This window comes from Gobio gobio, assembly GCF_949357685.1.
Source record: "Gobio gobio genome assembly, chromosome: 15".
Classification (NCBI taxonomy): Eukaryota; Metazoa; Chordata; class Actinopteri; order Cypriniformes; family Gobionidae; genus Gobio; species Gobio gobio.
In genome coordinates, this window is record NC_137108.1 from 16,964,058 (window position 1) to 16,985,976 (window position 21,919).

The 21,919-nt window shown below is 36.4% G+C and overlaps 1 protein-coding gene across 1 annotated transcript in view; it reads left to right on the top strand.

The window, feature by feature from the left end:
• Positions 1 to 21,919, top strand: part of ulk4 (unc-51 like kinase 4) — a 264,458-nt gene that overhangs the window by 739 nt on the left and 241,800 nt on the right. The window contains exons 3-14 of the mRNA XM_079837455.1: positions 106 to 245; positions 4,533 to 4,701; positions 6,259 to 6,375; positions 7,431 to 7,514; positions 7,638 to 7,713; positions 7,821 to 7,925; positions 12,278 to 12,375; positions 12,999 to 13,068; positions 15,133 to 15,196; positions 16,771 to 16,878; positions 17,032 to 17,092; positions 19,499 to 19,692. Of these exons, the coding sequence (XP_079693581.1) occupies positions 106 to 245; positions 4,533 to 4,701; positions 6,259 to 6,375; positions 7,431 to 7,514; positions 7,638 to 7,713; positions 7,821 to 7,925; positions 12,278 to 12,375; positions 12,999 to 13,068; positions 15,133 to 15,196; positions 16,771 to 16,878; positions 17,032 to 17,092; positions 19,499 to 19,692 (1,286 nt within the window). The remainder of the gene's footprint in view (positions 1 to 105; positions 246 to 4,532; positions 4,702 to 6,258; positions 6,376 to 7,430; positions 7,515 to 7,637; positions 7,714 to 7,820; positions 7,926 to 12,277; positions 12,376 to 12,998; positions 13,069 to 15,132; positions 15,197 to 16,770; positions 16,879 to 17,031; positions 17,093 to 19,498; positions 19,693 to 21,919) is intronic.

Sequence of the window (21,919 nt, forward strand, 5' to 3'; positions counted from 1 at the left end):
AGGTTTTATCATTGGTCTAAACAGGTCTAATCCTGTTTCTTGCTTTTCTGTGGTATTGAAATTGAATGCTTATGCTTTTTGACTGGACGTTGTTGCTTTTTCTAGGTGGATCCCTGGCAGCACTGATCGCTCAAGATGAGTGCTTGTCTGAGGATGTAGTGCGAGATTTTTCCATTGACCTGATGAAAGGTCTTAAATACATCCACGACTCTGGCATTATTTTCTCGGATCTCACACCTGCAAAGGTATAAGCATCACACCTGTTAGGCAAGCCATTGTAATGTATGTCCATCCTGAGCTAGTGTATGTATAGTGTCATATTACACCCTAAATAGAGATTTACAGAGGGCTGCGTTTGGGGTTTTTACTGCTGGTGGTGAAACTTAACACGAACCTTCTTATTTATTTATTTATTTTTATTCATGTGCCCTCGTAATATTTAATCAAAATAACTTCCCCTCGCAATGACTTCTCTTCTCAAATGGTGTGTGCAGGACAATAATCGCCCCCCTCTGACATCACATGAGATCACAGCAAATAACAAACAACAACAATCCAATCAAATCCCGGGAGCCGTTCTTCGTACCTCGCTTAATACATCTGAGATAATTTGACAGATCCCAGATCTTTTAATTGTGACAATTGATCTCTGGCTAATTTGGTTCTTCAAACGAATTTGCGGATTGGATTAAAATATCTGGATTAAGTTATCTGAGATTACTGCGTGTTCCTGTGTTCCCTGGAGAGGGCAGATGCATCGAAACTCGAAACCATGATCAGCAATGCAGTGATTGGCTGGCGGCAAGACGGCAACGTAATTACATCATATAATTAAAAAAGCCACCTGGCAAAAAACATGACAAATTACACAAAAAAAACCCACAGATTTTTGGACTTTTAAGGAAACAGCCAAACGACCAAACCAACATAAAAGTTAAAATAGATAAATTATAATAATTTTTTTTTTTTAAACATTCCCAATTATTTACATTCACGATTTTATAGTATTTGTACACCCTTTACAATTTTAGTTCATTGTTGTAATTAGCAATTCATGTAATTAAGTTAATTTGAAGCAGATTTGTTACGTGACAGCATTAATTAAGGGTCTTAAGGGTCAAGATTTAAGGTGCGTCCCATTTTGCATACTTATGCACTATTCTATAACGGTTTTAAAGGCCCACTGATATCATAATTGGAGTTTTTTAGCTTTTAGTATGATTATGTTAGCTTTAAGGTTAGGAGGTTATAAGATTATAAGCTGGTGTGTTCCAAAACAATGGCAAAATTCGCATTTAGGAGATATAAGCATTCAAAACGTACAGTCTCTCACTTCCGTTAAATTGATTCACAGATTTTGATGACATCACAGACTTCATCTTCTCGTCACATCTTCTGTCCAATCAAATGGTCTCTAGAATCTGAAGCGCCCGCCCCTACACTATAAATAGACGCTGAAGCAGCGTCTGAAATCGGTCAGCTGTTCACACATTTACTATTTTCTACATGGTGAATGGCACATAGCGCACAGCACTATATATGCGATAGGAAACGATTCAGTGTAAATATGCTTTCAGTTGAGGCGAATGAAGTCTGGTTTCACGTTACTTTCACGCACACCGCCGCAGCGCACACACATAAGCTGTCTCTCATTTCGCAAGGTTGCGTCCTCCAGAGGTCGCATTTGAAGGCTGCATGCGTCATCAAGGCTGTCTCATTTCAGAAAAGTAAGTAGGACACTCCGAATGCAACCTTCAAATGCGCCCTTCTTTTCAGGAATTAGGAGTGTGCATGAGGTGTATCCTTCGCTGCTGCAGATAACCCACAATTCTTTGCGTCGCCATTAACAACCGTCATGTTTTTAAAATATTATTTGAAAAAATGGCGCCGCCGGCTGATATACATGCAAGCGAAGATATGGTGTTTAAACTTAAGTAGTTTCAAGCTTGTTTTTGTTTTTAAGCTGTGTTACCTCAAATAGATAGTTGTGGTAAACAGGATTACAAGTGTTTAGTGATTTTTTAAACGTTCAGAACAGTACTTTGCTGTCAAGGCAAGAAACATTTAATAGTCATTTTCAAGTTATAAATAATTTTCATTCAAATAACTGGTGTGAGAGCGCAACTCCACTGTGAACGTGTTGGCATAGCAACGTGATACTTCCTGCCTGTGTGTCCTACGGAGGACGTCTCGTTTTATTCTGATTAAGGACACTCCCTATACCGCATCCTTCACAGGATGTGTCCTCCAGAGGATGCAGCCTTCAAAATTAAATGAAATGAGACACAGCTATAGTCTAGACCAGAGCCGTTGATTAGAGACACAAGAGCGCAGCGCGGATCATATGCGTGATTCAGCGCAGACAACAAAACATATCGGACCCATTTAAAGGGTTAGTTCACCCAAAAATGAAAATTCTATCATTAATTACTTACCGTCATGTCGTTTGACACCCGTAAGACTTCCGTTCATCTTCGGAACACAAATTAAGAAATTTTATTTAAAATCCGATGGCTCAGAAAGGCCTCCATTGGCACAATGCACTGTACAATCTCAAGACCCATGAAAGGTACTAAAGACGTCGTTACAAAGTCCATCTCATTACAGTGGTTCTACAATAACCACTCGTTATTCTCGTCGATTCAGCGGTTTGGATCGCCAAAGTCACGTATTTCAGCAGTTTGGCGGTTTGACACGCGATCCGAATCATGATTCGACATGATTCATAACGCTTTGAAGCTTCATAATGCCTTGTTGTGAAATCGGTCATCACTATATAAGTCGTTATTTAGGGTTTTTTTGCACACAAAAACTATTATCGTCGCTTTATAAAGTTATTGTAGAACCACTGTAGTGAGATGGACTTTGTAACGACGTCTTTAGTACCTTTTATGGGTCTTGAGAGTGAACCGTGCATTGTGGCAATGGAGGCCTTTCTGAGCCATCGGATTTTAAATAAAATTTCTTAATTTGTGTTCCGAAGATGAACGGAGGTCTTACGGGTGTCGAACGACATGAGGGTAAGTAATTAATGACAGAATTGTCATTTTTGGGTGAACTAACCCTTTAAATTCTGCACAGAATGCTGTATTTCAAAGCGATATGGAGGAGATTATGATAAACGGTTAAAGATTAGGAGGAAACTCTGGCTTTACCAAACAGAAAAGCTCTAGTCAAACTGTGCAAAACTCTATTGGCAATTTAAAAAAAGGGGAGGAGCTGCTAACAGCTGGAGCCATTTCTGAGGAAAATGAATAATGTTCAATTAATAACGTCAACACATTGAATAATGTTGCGTGTTTCAAGGCACTTCAGTGGGCCTTTAAGTATAAATCGTGTAAGTAGTGTGTTCACACTGAAAATTCCCAAAAGAAAAAGTGCACTTTAAATACCTGGATGATACACTAAATGAACAGAAAAAAAAACGAAGTGTGGAATGTTGGACACTTCATGCACTCAACTGTTGCAGCTTTAATTACGTAGTGGAGGGGGAGGCACTACCAGATTCCGATGTTGAATGACAAAACAACTGTGTAAAGTTCATACACTACACGGTTGAGTACATAGTGCATAGTGTATAGTGCGTCATTTGGGACACAGCTCAAGTTATCTGCATCTCTTGCGCTGCATCAAGCCACTCCCATAATATCTGTCATCACTAAAATGAATGCACGGCTCAGAATAACTGTACAGCATGTGTGTAAGACTCCAATAAAGTTAGTATTATTCCATCACAAATAAATCGCTCAATCAACACGTGGCTGTTTCTATAGTATTATACACATTTTACATATTATTTTCAAATACATTTTTATATTATTTAAAATGAGTATTTCCCCTGGTTCAGTAATTAACTCTTGTAATAAAGTAGCAGTTGCTGGGACAGATTTTAAGTATCACCTCAAGATGCAATCTAATCCTGTTTACATGAAATAAGCCTGCTCACGAGCAGGTTTAAGCTCACAGACCTGTTGCTTTGACAGCAAGTCTAGGATGAGCGTCGAAGAACCAAACAATCCAAGATCATGCCAAATCGTCAACAATCAAATCCAGCTAACTGAGTTAGCGAGGTACGAAGAATGGACCCCTGATCGACAAAATCTAGTCCCTACCTGTTTTTTTTTCTAGTTCGAGAAAACGCTTCACTCGAATTTATGCCACAATAAAGAATAAAGGCGATGGCGATAGATAGTGACTTGATTTAATAATATTTTCTACCCATTAAAACCAAAATCTTTATGATACCATGTTTTTAAGCTGTTCTATGCTGTTTTATATTACTTATTTATCCCCTTTAGTATGCACCACTTTGTGTTCATGATGTTTTTTTCCTTCTCACAAGCAATATTGAAGTTCGAAAGGTGCTAAATAAATACATAAAATAACTACTCATTTAAACAAACAAAACGCCACATGTTAGGATATTTATATACTGTTATATACTTTTATATTATATACTGACAGTCTTATTATTTTGCCTCCTTTTTTTTTTCTTAAAATTTTTGCTAATATATCAACATGTATTCATTTAGATTTTGTTGGATGGACCAGGAACTCTAAAGTACTCTAATTTCTGCCTGGCCAAAGCTGAAGGAGAAAGTCTGGAGGAGTTTTTCTCTCTTGTGATGGCAGAGGACACGGGAGCTGGAGACAGCAAAGAGAACATTTTCTCCCCACAAAACACCAAGAACAGAATTAAAGGTTTCACTGTTCATTACTCTATTTACACTCTAAAAAATGGACTAACCCAGCAGTTGGGTTGTTTTAACCCTGCGATTGTGTAATTTTATTTAACTCAACTACTGTTTAAAATGACTGTATTGCTTGCTTAAAATTAACAAAAACATTGATTTCCAACCTAAGCTAACTTTAAGCCAGCCATATAGTAATTTTTAAACAATAGTTGGGTTGAATAAAATTGCCCAGCACGCTAGGCGAACATTTAACCCAAACGCTGGGTTAAAACAACCCTATCTATCCATCTATCTAATCTAATCATCTATCTAATCATTAGTTTTAGTCATATTTAATCATCTAAATTGTTTTAGTTTTAGTCAACTAAATCTACAGTAGATTACATTCATTTAAGAATTTCTCACCTATTAAACCTATTATATACTCCTGGAGAAAACATCTATTAAAGGGATAGTTCACTCAAAAATGAAAATTAGCCCATGATTTACTCACCCTCAAGTTATCCTAGGTTTATATGACATTCTTCTTTCATACGAATACATTAAAAATGTCCTGGCTCTTCCAAGCTTTATAATGGCAGTGATTTGTTGTCATTTTCGAAGTCCATAAAAGTACATCTATTCATCATATAACAGCTCCACACGACTCCGGGGGTTAATAAAGGGAACATAAATGAAGATATTTTTGATGAAATCCGAGAGCTCTCTGACCCCCCATAGACTGCAAATTAATTAACACTTTCAAGGCCCAGAAAGGTAGTAAAGACATTGTTAAAATAGTCCATGTGACTACAGTGGTTCAACCTTAATTTTATGAAGTGACGAGAATACTTTTTGTGTGCAAAAAAACAAGAAAAAATAACTTTATTCAACAATTTCTTCTAGGCTAGAAGAAATGGTTGAATAAAGTCGTTATTTTTGTTTGTTTGTCTTACGGGTTTGGAACGACATGAGGGTGAGTAATTAATGACAGAATTTTCAAATATGGGTGAACTAACCTAAACGTGAACTAACTTTAAGGGCACATACGGCATTAGGTTTATTAGGCTGCTGTATTTGCGTGAATAGTCTCCAAAACGGACATTTTGACGTAATGTTGTGAGTTTTTGTCCGTTCAGATGCGAAAGAGAGCTCAATTCAGTACTCACGCGCTGTAAGAGCTTTCTGTGTTTACGGCTGTGCGCTTTGGTTGTGTGCACAGAAAACCGTACCGAATAGAGTTCTCCTTCGCGTTGTCACGCTTCTTCAGATATATCCATACGTCTGCTCTTCTCTTTCTCCCAGACGTTTACATGTTTGAACATTTTATGAAACATGCATCAAGCACATGCCAGGTATATCAGCACGCTACAATTCAAATGTGCGCATCTACCACACACGCAGGACATTAGTTCTCACTGGATCTCATTCTCTTCCCAAATCATCTCTCCCTAACATTTTCATCTCGTTTTTATTCCTTGACGGAAATTTTCGTCATAGTTTTTGTCATTCAGGACTGGTTTCTATCTGTCTGTCTCTCTACAGTATCATATCTTCACTGTTCACTTGTCTGATTTATTATAAGATGTGGCTCTGGCAGGTTCTCCTGTGTATTGCGCTCCGGAGGTGTTGAGAGGAGCAGACTCCAGTGTCTGCAGTGATCTGTGGGCGTTAGGCTGCATCCTTTATGAAATGTTTACAGGTTACACATTTTACCATTTCATCTTAGCAAAATAATCTCTAGTCAAATTAATATTTAATTTTAGTTTTTAGTAATGCTTTACTTAGTCTTTATATATAATGCATTATAACAGTATTTTAATGCATTGATTATGCCTATGCCTGTTTTGTAATGCGCCTTAAAATGCATTGTTTGATATCATAAATAGTTGTAATCTAATCACAGTTTAAATTACATATCTATTAATTGCTACACATGACAAACAACCAAATTCAGATGTAACAAGGAATCCGCAAATATTATAATGCATTTTTGTAGGGATGCACCGATACCATATTTAAAGGACAGAGTACGTGTACCAATATTTTTTTTCAAGTACTCGCTGATACCGATACCAATACCTATACGATTATTAATTTCTTTTTTTTTTGTTGATGTGGCAGTTTTCCAAGCACAACACAGTGAGACTAATGAATGTAGGACAGCTTCTTTATTATTAAAAAAAGTATTATTGACAGTGATTTGATCATCAGGAATAAAGAATTGGGTAAGCACCTCTGTTATTTTTAAAGCTCGTGGGTTATCTCTTGACATTTTGTCGTCTTGCAAGGGTTTGCTGCAGCGTTTGTTGCCGAATGCTACTACTGCTAACGGCAAATTCTCAGTGTTCATTTTTGTGTTTTAATTTCAGATGTTTTATCAGGTTACTTGTATTATATGTACTGGGTTTCGTACCTCCTTTTGAAATTAATGCAGTTAATGTTGTCATCCATTTTGAAGTATTTCCACACCCCTGAGGCTGACATTTGTGTCTGCTGCTGCCGCCGGTGTCTCTGTGTATGGAAAATTCTGTCAGTTACGTCACGTGAAGTATCGGTCTTTGGTATCTGGTTTTTTTTTACGAGTACAAGTACATGAGTTTGGTATCAATACCGTGCATCCCTAGTTACTATAGTATTTATAAAAAGATAATGCATTACAAGGTACATTTTGAACAGCTATATAATGCATTATACATAAAGGCTTCAGGTAAAGTGTTCCCCAGTTCTATGTCTCATTTTCTCTTTGTTTCCTAGGGAAATCACCCTTTGTCTCTGAGAGTATGACTGGTCTAGTTGATCTAATTTTAAATGAAGATCCTCCACCCCTAAGACAAAAAGGTTTGACACCTCACCTTTAACATATTTTTCTTGATATTATTTTGTGTTCCTTATTATATTAAGTGTTCCTAAGTGTTAAGTGTTTACATGACACATGTAATGACATCTTTCTTTCTTTTTAAGAACCTGCTTTCTTACAGCCCAGTCTAGAGTTTGAGAGGCTGGTCATGGGTTTACTTCAGAAAGACCCTGTGAAAAGGTACAGTATTTATTTACTCAATCTCTTCTCAGAGTTGGAGAAGTGTTAGTTACTTGTCACACCCGTCACATTACTTTAACAATCTCCTAAATTACTGTCATCTGTAGGTTAAGCTGGGACCTTTTAGTAGCTCACCCGTTCTGGAGGGAAGCATTTTCAGAGGCACACATCACTATGGGAAAAGGGCAGGATGACATCTCGCTGATATCCAGGTATATTTGACTGTAGTGCCAAATATCTATTTTGGTGCTCTTGACATTGTTCTGTTAAGTGTTACGTTCTTTATTAAGCCCATTATGCAAGTTATGTTTTCACAATAAACTACGATCACTGACACCCATTTTACTTTTCTAAAGTATTGACTAGGGATGCAGGTTTCACTCTCGCTCTAGCTGTTATCACTGCGCAGTGTGACGCTCCGCTCAATATTCCGCTCTATACATGTGCGGAGCTCAGTTGCGTAGGACGCCCATGCGAACGCTCCACTCATGTACCACTCATGCGCAAAAAGTCAGCTCAAGTAATGCACTGACATGAAATTTCAATTTAGTAGTATACTTGTTTCTGTTTGCAATAGCCCTACTGTGCTGTAACATTGTATGGTATAGCCATGCTGGGCAACGCTGGTAAAATGGCACTACCCTCTGCTCACATGCTCTGATAATAATAGCTTTGTCGGACTATACAAAAAAAATGCATAGAACTGAATAAAGAGTATATTGATATAAAATATTAATATATTTTCTGTCCAGTTTTAGTTACTTTCAATAGAATTGTGGTTATTTATTTTATTGGCTTGTATTTTTTAAATTCAGTATCATTCAAATTATTGAATTTCATTTAAAAAGTCTAATATTAATACAATTACACACAAAAAAGCGAATTTAAAATGATAAATAAGTAATTTTTATAAAGTATTTTAGGTTTCTGTTTTCGGACAAGTGCATCCAGAATTTTCGTTTGTGGCCCAGAATTTTCATTTTGTGCGACAATTCTTTTTTTTTTAATGGAATATCACAGTATTTATTATAAATTATTTATCCGTGCACATCATTTTTTTTAAATGCATGTGCCCTTGTAATCTTGATTCTTTATTCAAAATAACTTATCCTCCCTCTTGCAACGACATCTCTTCTCTGATGAAATGTTTACTGACACGAGAGCGGGACAACCTGTGATCAACCAATAGCAAACCACAACAATGCAATAAACTCTCGATGAAAATCAAGTCCCACCCTACTTTTTTTCTCAGGCCACGTTCACACAGCAGCAGAATTCGGTTGTCAGTCCTGTATTTGAGTCCTTAAAGGTTCAGCATACCAAGACATTTTGGACAATTTCATGCTCCCAACTTACTTTTAAATTACTTTTAAATATGCCACAGTTGTGAAATCATTAAAAAATGCCTTCATAATGTAAGTGGTTAAAGAATCTGGTGTACTTTGCATATGGCTCTATAGATCATCTTGTGCACAGAAGCTGTCAGTCTAGTACTGATGCATTGAGTGGGCAAACAGCCCTATTGCACACTTCATACACTGCCTGTGTGTTCAGCACAATGCCTTACACAATAAGCCTTTGTTCCTTCCTAGCTAACACAACAAATGCAGGTTATAAAAAGCTTTTTCTGTAGTATTGGCGCTTCCTGCACTGAAAACAGACCACATCTGTTTCATTTGTTCCTAAGTCAGGACAGTTATGAATGTTTATGCCATTTTGTTGCAATTAATTAAGAAGAAGCAGAAGTTATTGACCAAGTTTAAATATAGGTCAGGTCAGAAATGAAGGTACGTAGACGTTTTAAGACAAAGCAGATTGGTTGAATAGCAAACTTATAAGCTCCATCAGATCTGATGAAGTCTGTAAGTGTGGAGTGGTGCTGACTTTGGGCTGTGATTGAGATCTGAGGTGATGTCAGCTGCTGTGAGTGGGCCAAAACAAAGACCATTGTGATTCAACCACAAGTCTGCATATATAATAAAACATGTTACTTGAGCACCAAATCAGGATTAAGGATCAGTTTTGCATCACAGGAATTCATTACATCTTTAATTTTTTTAAATAATTTTCAATTGTAATAGTATTTCAAATGCAGCCATGTGTCTTTTATAAGTTAATTATTTAAAAAAAATCCACCAATTATTTTATAAAAAAAAAAAAAACACACCACCCCAAATCTTTTGATTTATACACACACACACACACACACACACACACACACACACACACACACACACACACACACACACACACACACACACACACACACACACACACACACACACACACACCAATGTCTCAGTCTTACCAGTGACTACCAAATAAATTTAATTAACTTTGAAAGTGTACATCTTGGTAGTATTTGTTGCACTGCATTTCATGATTTTATTAAAACAAAAATCAAACTATTGTCTGCAGGCAGGATAATTTTCATAAATGTATTATGACAGTGTGTATTCTTGTTTTTCTTGCATAATATAATTGAGAATTCTATTACTGAATTGTCATAAAAACAATAGCAAACAAATAACAAAACAAAGACAATTCTCAGTTGTTAGTTATTGTGATATAATTGGAAGATTTTGGAATCTACCGCCACTTCAATTTAATTATGTATATATACATATATATCCTACTTAAATTCATAATCAAAGCCTCAATCAATATTCATCCTCCTATATAATTATGATTTGAATGATTCTTTCCAGTTATGATTTTGATTAATCAATAGGACCCATGATTGTTTCTTCCTTTATAATTTCTAAAGTTTGTATTTTGTCTCTGAGTGGTGACTGAGGGTCTGTCCTGGTTGTGTGTGATGTTTCGCAAAAACACTTGATTTCAGAACTTGTCGTCGTGTGTTTGGATTTTGGACGCATCACACACCTCCAACTCGACAGGAATGCAGTAACAGTGATTGCTTTAGCCCGGCTTCCAGAGATGAAATATGGATTTGTCTTTCATTTTATTTCCTTTTACTGAAACCGTAAAGAATCAAGATGAATATGAATATGGTCTGTACTATTGTCTGTCTCTCTCACTGAGAGAAAAGCACATTTTATCAGCATGTTTTGGTGAAGTGTTTTGTTGATAGTAAGTTAAGACTCTCCAACCTTGGGAGAGCTGTGATTCTAGGGAGCTTTTGTTATGTGCGTTGCATGACCTGTGCAGGCCCAATGTTGAAGATGGACATGACACCAGACCTGAAGACGCCTTTCTGCAACCTCCGAGGTCAACAATGATCTAATTCTAGTGATGGGGTGACAACTAGTCTACCTAGTTTAGTGATATGCTCTGCTATCTATCCTTGTGTGGACATTTACCGTGACTGTGCATTTTCTCTGAGCCAATCAGAATCATTCAACTTGCAGTAATGACGTGGTTAGACCTTGAAAACAGTATAACTGTTCAGAAATGGTATGTACGATAGGTGGAGGCGGGTAGGCTGGTAGAGGGAGCGCGGCCTCCAAACTCCTTGTGAGACTTGAAGCTGGCTTCTGCTGATGAAACTGCAAACTATTCTTTAGTACATTTTTCTTTAATTAATTACATTTCTGACTCTTGGTCTTCATTTTTCACTACTGGTCCTGGGTCCTAAGCAGTTACCCCAACATAATATATACCAGCATATACAGTTTCTTAACATGTAAATATTTGATTTAACAACCAAAACAAACTGAACAAATTTCACTGATATTTAAAGGGTAACTTCAGTGATTTAGCGTTAAGCTTTGTATCAGTAGAATTTGAATTATGGTACTTTCCCCCCTCATATATCCCTGAGACGAGATAATTATGCATTTTATTTCTGGAAAAAATCCTCTGATGATGCAAATATCGTCATTTTGCATCATCGGAGGAATTTTTGGCTACAGGCTAAAAACTACAGCTAGTAGAAGGAGCTGTTCCGCATGTTTTCAACCGCCCACAGGGGAGAGATCTCACGCACAGAATGTAAATGCGCTCGGCTCGGCCTTGTGCATTCATAACGGAGCGGTGCAGAGCAAAGTGAGTGTTTCAACTTTTTAATGAATTCCTATGAAAGTTTAGCTTCCATATGCGATCAGAAAACACACCAGATTGGACACGCGCTGAGAATGACAGCCACGCTTGCCTCAGCTCTGCTCAGCTCTTACTTTCCTCTCGTGCTGAATGAGACTGCTGCTGCGTTTGTCCTGTGACTTTCGTTCGGCTCACTCACACTTTATTGAAAAGACACGTTCAGTTTTTAATTGTAGTGTTTATTCTCCAACTGAACGAAATTATTGTATTATTTTGAAGATCAAAACGACGCTGGGGGCGGTGTAGGGAGTGGCCTCGTAGGGCAGCAAAGCAAGTGCATTCTGGGAGTTGATGTCTTTCATCCACATGAGACAAATTCATTTTCTGTCTTTTCTCAGTCTAGAAGTCTCTTCAAGTGATTAAAAATTACCTTAATTTGCTACCGCCTGTAAACTATTCTATAATATATTTATTATTTTGGTGGTAAAATATGACCCATACATTTTTACATTTGTCTAGTGTCTTCTACAATTGATTGTGTGTGTGTGCGTGTGTGTTTCAGCCTTCATTTGGCCCCTGTGGCTTCTCAGACAGCAGAGGAATCACAGACAGCACCTGCTGACCCAGCCAGCCCAAACCTCAGCAAGTCCTTCACATTAGGTAATGCAGCAGACATGAGAGTCGGCACGTCCTGCCACTCTGCCGCACTCTGCTGCAAACAGCCTGTGGATTTTATGCCTGTGCTCCGTGCATGTGTGGTCGCCAAGCACGTAGACATGTGTGAGCCTGTAAAACTTATGTTCAGTTTGCTTTGCTGTACAAATGATATTTATGTTCAGTATTAAATCTCACACACATCCGTACACTCAAGGATTAGATTACTGCTGGTTAATACCTCCATTGCATATTATCAGAGGGGGACTACAGGACAGAAGAGTGAGCTTATGTAACCGTGAATCAATTTAAAATCTTTTGTGCTGTACATCATGTTAAAACTTAATCTGTTAAAATGGGCTTCATTCGGAACAGTAGAGCTGTATTATTTAAAAATCTTTAAACTTCCTGTTCTACACATCTTTTACAGTGTCAACAAACACATTAAGAGATTGCCAAAAAATTCACATGCCTGTTGAATAGCCTGACATGCAGATGATGTCATTGGATCTTAATTTGTTTTTCTAGATTGTCTCACAAAGCATAGAGTTTTTTATTTTTATTTTAGGACATTGTTTTCATCATAATTTTTTGTACTACCTTCTCTTTGTGATGTTTTTGTATCATAGATAATGTGATTGAGTTTAGACCGAAGTCTGCGCTGGACATTGATACCAAAGAGACGATTTTCCTCCTCAGGTACCCCAACTCCTGTATCTTCATTTTTATCTTAATTTGTATCTCTTTGATCTCACACTCATTCATAATCACTTTAATTTGCTCATTACATGTAGATATGGATACTTCTGTGTTATTTGGACATGTTTGTGAACATTGAAATATTGTAAAATCAGAACATTTTAGTCTTTTTCTCTTAATGTACACTACCATTAAATTGCTTAGACACCTGCTATGTTATTCCTTCTTAAATGTAATAATTACCCTTTTTAACACTTATACTACTACTACTACTAATAATAATAATTAGAGATGTTCCGATACCCTTTTTCCCTTCCCGATACCAATTCCGATACCTGGGCTCAGGGTTTCAGCCGATACCGAGTACTGATCCGATACCTAGGTGTGTATCTGTATATACACCTATATATACTACTAGCCCTGTATGAATTGCTAGAATTATTTTATGGTGTGCTTCAGACTTATCCCTTAATAAAACATGAACAAATACATGCAGTGAACTACTGTATTTGTTACAGTATTTTTATTATCTGACATGCATTTGACAATAATATTATTTATTTTTCTTAAGCGAAAAAGAACTTCAAATGCAGCCACAAATCTAACACTGCAAACTGAAAAAGGTATTTTAGTTTTACAATATAACTGTATAAAAAACAGTGCAACAAATAAATGTAGGAATATAAAAAAAAAAAACATATTAATCAGAAAATAATCTCTTTACAACCTTCTAGGCATAATTATTATTATTAGTAGAGAGACGTATTATTATTACATAGAGACGTAGCTAAATCTACAGTAGGCTACCACAGTAGCCTAATATATTCTGAACATTTCTTCACGTTAAACCGAACTTTTATTTTGACGGGTTGCCGTGAACACCTTTGAGTGTCTGTGTTCATTATATGACACAGTAAATTCTCATGAAGTGACAGTTTATGCGTTCATGTCCTCATATAGTGACCATAGACTGTAAAAACGCACGTAGAGGTAGAGGTACTTCTGGAGGTACAAACTGGGGGAGGACAAAGACAGCGAGCAAGTGTCACGTGCGTATGTGTGCGTGGGAGCCCGCGATCCACACAGAGACGAAAAACTGCTAAACAGCGGACATACTGCTAACGCTTTTTAATTTCTTCTTCGCTGCCCTAAACAGTTGTTGCTTGTGGCAACACAGCACAACTTCCTGTGTTTGCAATGCATTCTGAGCAGCGAAGAAGAACCGTGCAGCGGTTAGGCAAAGCTAGCGGTCATAATAACTAGGTCTTGTATAAGAAAATGTTATCGGATCGGTACATGGGTTCAAGTACTCGGCGATACCAATGCCTGAATTTGTTGTGGTATCGGTGATATTTCAGATACTAGTATCGGAATCGGAACAACTCTATTAATAAATAATAGTAACAGTAAAGTCATCACCCATTATGGGAATTATGCTTCACCATGTGGTCAAACTCATCCATTGAAAAAAAATTATATAATACATTTTTATCATTACTATATTTTAGAATAATAGTAAAGTTTTTAACTTGGGAATTATGCAGTGGGCAAATACAAATGTTAAACAAATAAAAATGTCAAATAAAAATATATTTAATAAATAATGTCAAATTAAAAATAAAAATGTCATTATTAAAAAAAAAAAAAAGATGTTACTAATCTTTCACACATCCAAGACTGTGATAAAAGGTAAAAAAAATAATGAGTCCACAATCACTTTTTATATTGAAAATAAATAATTTTGTGTGTTTCCCCATATCAGTGACATAATTTATGAACTTGGCAATTAAAGAGTAAAAATCCTGATTTATTTTTAATTTTTTTTTACATTTAGTAGTTTTGATCAGGACTGTGGTTGATTAACAGATTTATGCTAAAAAATGTATATGTGGGCATAATTTACATTTGTCTACTAAACTAATTTCAGACGTTTAGATGAAAAGGTTTTAAGAGTCAAGTGTGTGTCTATACTTTTGGTATTGTGTATTTCATGAGGGGTGTTCAATGCTAGTATCAGGAAATTCAAGAATATTTCAGTTGTGTTTTGTATCTCTGATCAAACAGCTCCAGACCAACTCCCAGAACAAGCAGGGCTAGAGAGACGGAAGACAATCGGTCTGAAATTCAAGTGAGTTCACAACCATTACCATACAGTTGCCCTCCAAAATGTATTTGAACAAGCCATAGAAACTGAGAACTGTAGAACTGTATGAATATCATTGCAGTATAACAAAGTATCAAACCAAGTGGCATCTTCAGTAATTGATGCTAGCTTTTCTCTAACTTCAATTTTTTTAAGCCAGATTTGCAATGGTTCCAACATAGTCCCACTGTAATGTATAGTGGATGTATGTGACATGTTTTTGTGTCCTCTTTATATGTCCCACCGTCCATACTAAAAACACTCAAAACATCACTGTGGAAAGCTGAGCCATTAGTTTATTCCTTATGCTCGTTTAACATTTAACCTCAGGCTTGCATATGATCTTTTGTTAAACCAACAGCATCATCTATTGGATATATTTAACATTACCATTTGCCACTCGCACATTTGCTGTGTCTCATTTCGAAGGCTGTGCCTTCCGGAATACATTCAGAATTCAATTCAGAAAAGTAACCATTAAATTCCAATTTATTATTTTATAAATTGCTATACTTTACACCTCACAAGGAATAACAGTCAATTTTACAATGGTGTCTTTTCTGAAATGGGACATCCTTGACAAATGTGGCTGACAAATGCGACCTCTGGAGGGCACAGCCGTCAAAATGAGACGCAGATATTGGATGTGTCACAATCAGCTCCAGTGTGATCAGGGAGTCAGAAATCCTTAATTGCAAAATCTTTTCCAGTGCTCTGAAACGTTTGCACCTTAATTCACACAATGCACCATGAAAATGTGTAGTGAGCCAGGGCCCTTACTGTCTTTATCAGTGCCTGAATTCGTGTACATGATATACTGGTTCACTACCTAGGAAGCTGATTGAGACAAACCCATATTTATACCCACATTAGGGGTGTGCAATCCTGCAGAGCTTATGCTGCCTTCACATGCTATCGGAAATGTCCTACTTCCCACTTCTGAAGTAGTGTTTTCGAGCTTGTCACATTCAAGTGCTTTGTTGTTGAAAGAAAGGAAATCGTAGAGGACAGGTTTATTCTTGCCTATTTATTGGGAAAATCGTATTAAAGCCAAAATTATATTTTAGCCTTAAATAAATCATGCAATACGCTTCAAATGATTATTCATGTATAAATAACTAATTAATGTATAAACTAATAAATAATACCAGTCACAGCAGCAATCATTTTCCCCTACTCTATGTTTAAAGTTTGGGAACTTCTCGGGAACTTGGGTATCAAAATTATCCCTGAGCTTCCCAGTGGTAAACACGACTTGAGAGGGGTTCATGTCCAATTTTTAACTAGAAAACTAATTAACGATAATTCCGATAGCATATGAAGGCAGCATTAGCTTCAATCCTAATTAAACGCACCTGAACCAATTAATCAAGATCATCAGAATTACTAGAAACTTCCAGGCAGGTTGGAGCTAATTTCTGCAGGAAGGTGATGGAATAGAATTGGATAACCTTACTCTGAATAATTACAGAGTGTTATAACACCAGTGTTAAATATTGTTTTTTATAGTACTATTTAAACAGTGTTAATGAAAGGAGTGTGTTGCATGTGTTCCATAGGAATCCAGTGTTATGGTGGAGGAGCAGAGTGACATAAACACCTGTATTAAATCACTTTTATACATGGAAAATGACCTCACAGTGACTCCAATCATGGATAACCCAAAGGTAAAGAGACCTTCAGTCCAACAATATAGACCATGTCTGAGGGACCTGTTGTCTAAACTGTGTCCTTATTCTAGTGTGAATAATATTGCATATTATGACAATGTTCTGTCTAACCTACACTGGTGTTAGTTTCTAATTCTGCTCTATTTTTAGATTTTAAAGACTGCTCCAGTTCGCTTTGACCCCAAAACGCTTTGTGTACCAGCACACTCAGGTAAACTGAATGATCTAGTGTTTTTTTTTGTTTTGTTGACAATCTAAAATGAAAATTGTATTATATACCCAACTGTTGGGGTAACAGCTTAGGACCCCGGACCAGTAGTGAAAAATGAAGACCAAGAGTCAGGAGTTAAATTAATTAAAGAAAAATTTACTGAAGAATAGTTTGCAGTTTCATCAGCAGAAGCCAGCTCACAAGGAGTTCGTAGGCCGCACTCCCTTTAACAGTCTCCCCGTCTCCGCCTATCGTACATACAATTTCTGAACAGTTATACTGTTTTCAAGGTCTAACCACGTCATCATTGTCATGTGGAATGATTCTGATTGGCTCAGAGAAGATGGACAGTCTTGGTAAATTTCCACACTTGGTCAGTTAGTCAGATTCACGTGTACAGATATCACTTGTTGACGCTTTCACCCCGGAATTAGGCACGTCATGACCTTCCAGATTCTGGAGCAGGCGCCAGCTTGTCCAGAACAACAAGCCCCTCATCTTTTAGGATGCCCGCAATCCACCTCCAATACTGATCTGTAACACCGAATACTGCGCACATACACAGATACAGTCTTTCCAAGGTTGGAGTTGGTGAGATCTGGTCCCAACCAGAGAAAGTTTTCCAAAACGTATTGATAACATGTGCTTTTCTCTCAGGGAGAGATACAGACAATAGCACAGACCATATTCATCTTGATTCTTTAGAGTTTCAGTAAAAGGAAATATGAAATGAAATAAAATAAAATAAAGAAATAACATGAAAGACAAATCCATATTTCATCTCTGGAAGCCGGGCTAAATGAGCAATCACTGTTACTGCATTCCTGTCGAGTTGGAGGTGTGTGATGCCTCTAAAATCCAAACACACGACAACATGTTAAAATCAATTGTTTTTGCGAAACATCACACACAACCAGAACAGACCCTCAGTCACCACTCAGAGACAAAATACAAACTTTAGAAATTATAAAGGAAGAAACAATCATGGGTCCTATTTATATAAGCAGACTCATAACTGGAAAGAATCATTAAAATCATAATTATATAGGAGGATGAATATTGATTGAGGCTTTGCTTATAAATTGAATTAGGATATATACAATTATATTGAAGCGGTAGTGGATTTCAGAATCCATCTTTCACAACCTTAATGTCATTCCAATGTACATGAATTGTACTTTCAGCTCACTGACGACTACAATCCAGTCACAACGCCTAACAGCCCAGAAGAAGCATTATCAATGATAAGAATTTAGTAATTCAATTTTTTAATTTAGGTTAATTTTGTCAAATCTCTCGTTTGACTATTGTTATAGTGCATGAGCCATATAAACACTTTTGATGCTTTTGCAATTTTGGAGCCTGACAAACCCAGTTCTCTTCCATTTTCAAATTCACATCATATAGTAATTAAATAATGTAGTATATAAAAAAAAAATCATCTCTTTTGTTACTGAGGAAAGACTCAGAGACTCATTTCACATACTGATGACTTATTATAAAATATAGGATTATTATTATTATTATTATTTTTATGTTGTGTAGATTTGTAACACTCTGCTATGTGTTATAGTATTTATAAAAGTATATATAAAAGTAGTTAACGTTTCTAATACAACAGCCTGAGAGAAAGATGCCAAATGACACCTTTCTAATCAATCTCCCTTCCTTTTTTAACCTTCTTTGCAAAGTCTTAGAAACGCTATCATGGATGTTTTCTTGACTTTAGACCAAATGGGAACGCAAAAATTATATTTGTTGTAGTTTCCGTTCACCACTGTGATGACTTCCGCTTCTAAAAACCCTGGAAATGTGTGAAGAGGTGCATTTACATTTTTGGTTGTGATATTGCTTAAAGAGATCTATTTGTGGACTTTCAACAAGTCTTTATTATTTCAACATTGTGCAAATATTAAAGGTGTGCAATTTATTTAATACTAAAATACTTTCTCTTAACTCTGTTTAATGTGCAGAGAGTTTATTCTCAACTAGTAGATAACTGTGATGTAATCCGTTGTTGCTACAAGTGGTGTTTGTTGCAGTGTTATTTTGAACACACTTTACAATAAGGTTTCATTAGTAAAATTAGTTAACTTAAACTAAGAATGAACAATACTTTTACAGCATTTATTAATCTTAATGTTAATTTCAACATTTACTAATACATTATGGAAATCAAATGTTGTATTTGTCATTAGTTAAGGCACTGTGAACTAACATGAACAAACAATGAACAGCCAGATTGTTAACTAACATGAAAAAGATGAATACATATTGTTACAAATGTATTGCTCATTGTTAGTTCATGTTAGTTAATACATTAATTAATGTTAACAAATGAGAATGAAAAATGCATGTTGCAGTGCACACTAAAACCACACATCTCTGCACATCCCTCTCTCTCAGCTGAACGGTTGTCCTGTCTGAACTCGGAGGACTGGTCTCAGTTCTTACAGCAGGTGTGTGCTGTTCTGGAGTCGGTGGACCGGGCCGGATTAGCCAATGCCACAGCACCACGCACTAAACTCAACCTACTCTGTTACCTCTGCTCTGTCTGTAACCACAGAGAGACGGCCACACACCTTATACACTCCCAGCTGGTAAGACACATCTGAAACACGTGTTATTTAAAGGGATAATGTACAGTCACATGGTCATTATCACAAATTAAACCCTGACAGGGTGATCAGGTGTCACATAGCACCCTGATCTTATATCACCTTTAAGGGGTTTACTTTGTGACAATGACCAGCTGACTTATGCTTTTTTTTAAGTTTTCTTAAGCATTCGGTCTGTTCCAAGAAAAGGAAAGATGTAACTTTAAAGATAAAAATAAGCGCTACAGATCACTGACAGAGTGATCAGACAGATTGACAGATATCTTTTCTTAAAATATGTGGTGTAATCAGGGCTTGACATGAACTTTTTTTGCTGTGGCTAGTGGTTTTCCAAAGTTACTAGCCACTCAGCATTTTCACTGGCCACAATTTTGTTGTTGGAAAATGTGTTGTTGGCTCTATGTAAATGCGCACTGTACACACCCATATCAACATGACAGGTCGTCAAATAGCTCTGATAAGGTCGTGTGTAAAGATCCTTAATCTTCTAGACAGAGAAACACTAACAGTTGCTTGTCTGTAAAAAAAAAAAAAGATTAATTTGTTTATTCTCATCAGTGTTCTATTAGCTATGACATATTTAAATCTAGCATATTTTGTGTATGAGCCCAGACAGTAGCATCGTATATAAATATTAATATTTTCATGTGATTGGACAGTTCATTTGATTAAATATCAAACATCTTAAAGGTGTGCATCATACCTGACACCCAGATGAACACTTTACAGTTGTTTTTTATGACTAGGAAACATTTTCAAATGCTATTGAAGTTAGAAACTTGCATACCAATCAATGTCGTATGTAACTTTAGAGACGGACCCTAAATTCACGACCATCGAATGCCTAACGTCAAGCCAACTTTATGCCAGTCACTTCAGATGCGCTCTGGTTCTGCTGTTATCTTTGTTTTCTAACTATTTTTCTACTGCTGAAATAGAACAAAAACAGTCAATCGCCTATACTAGCTCGTTCAAAACAACCTGCATATACATTGCAAAAAAGCCCAACATACAGCAGCATGCTGGTTATAAGAGCAATCGTGTAGTGCATATTTTCACCAAGAGATGACGCTGTGAGATGCGCTCGCTGACTTTACTTGGTCGGCGCTACTACTTCATGAAGAACGTAACCAAGAGCAGAGCGCCATTATCGTCAAATATCAAAAGAAACCTTGTTCTCGCTTTCAAGGTAGTAGCATACTAACTGTTCATGTTAAATTAAAGTAATACTGTTGTATGTGCTTTATAACAGAGCCTCAAAGGGGTTGCGGGATTGTTTTGTCAGCAAAAGTTCCGCAGTCACAAAGCAGCAATTACCACACATCTTAACTATAAAAAACCTAAACAATTACACTTGCAGCAAATACATGTGCAGAATACTCCTTTCTGCTTAAAATAAGCCTAAAATGCAAAATAACAAGACCAATTAAGGGTAGTTATTTTCAAGCACAAACGTAACAAAACATTTGAAGTAAAAAAAAAAAGAAAAGTAATTTGTATAGTATAAACTTGTGAAAATATTAAGTACAATTATAAAATGTCAAAATATTTGTTAAATCGTTTTATTTATCATATGTATGTTGTTTTATTTTTTTAATGTTTTTTTTGTTAAGTCATGTTATAATATTGTTTTGAACTGCCTGTTATTTACAATGGTTACTATTAACAAACATTTTTTTTTCTTTCGGGTGTTGAATTGTATAAAATCCAGAAACAAAATCCATCTTAATCATAATAATTAATAATGTTAATAAAAATATAGGGAGCCCACAACAACAACAAAAAAACACATTACAATATGTATTGTCCCTGTTTTTTTAATTGAAAGATAATAACAAATGAGATTTTAGTGATATTTTGACCACTCAAATAGGAAATGTCCCCGGTTTCCATTTCAGAAATCTGGTCGCTTTAACTTAGTAAACCTTATAATTTGTAACCATTCCATGCGGTGCAAATCTTACTTTTCTTTTGTGATATTATTGAGTGGTTGGAAGTGTAGATAATGAGGGAAGTTGAACAATAGTGTGTCAGCTGAGGAATGGGTGTCTGCTGCCGTCCTCGCCTCAGTCTGAAAATGAGCTTCCTCTTCCTTTGCTTTCATCAATGTAAACTGTAATCAGAGGAACGTAATAGATTCCAAATGTATTCGAGTTCAATGGCACCAAAAGGGTTCGTTCCATTTTTATACTGAAACTTTAAGCCTAGC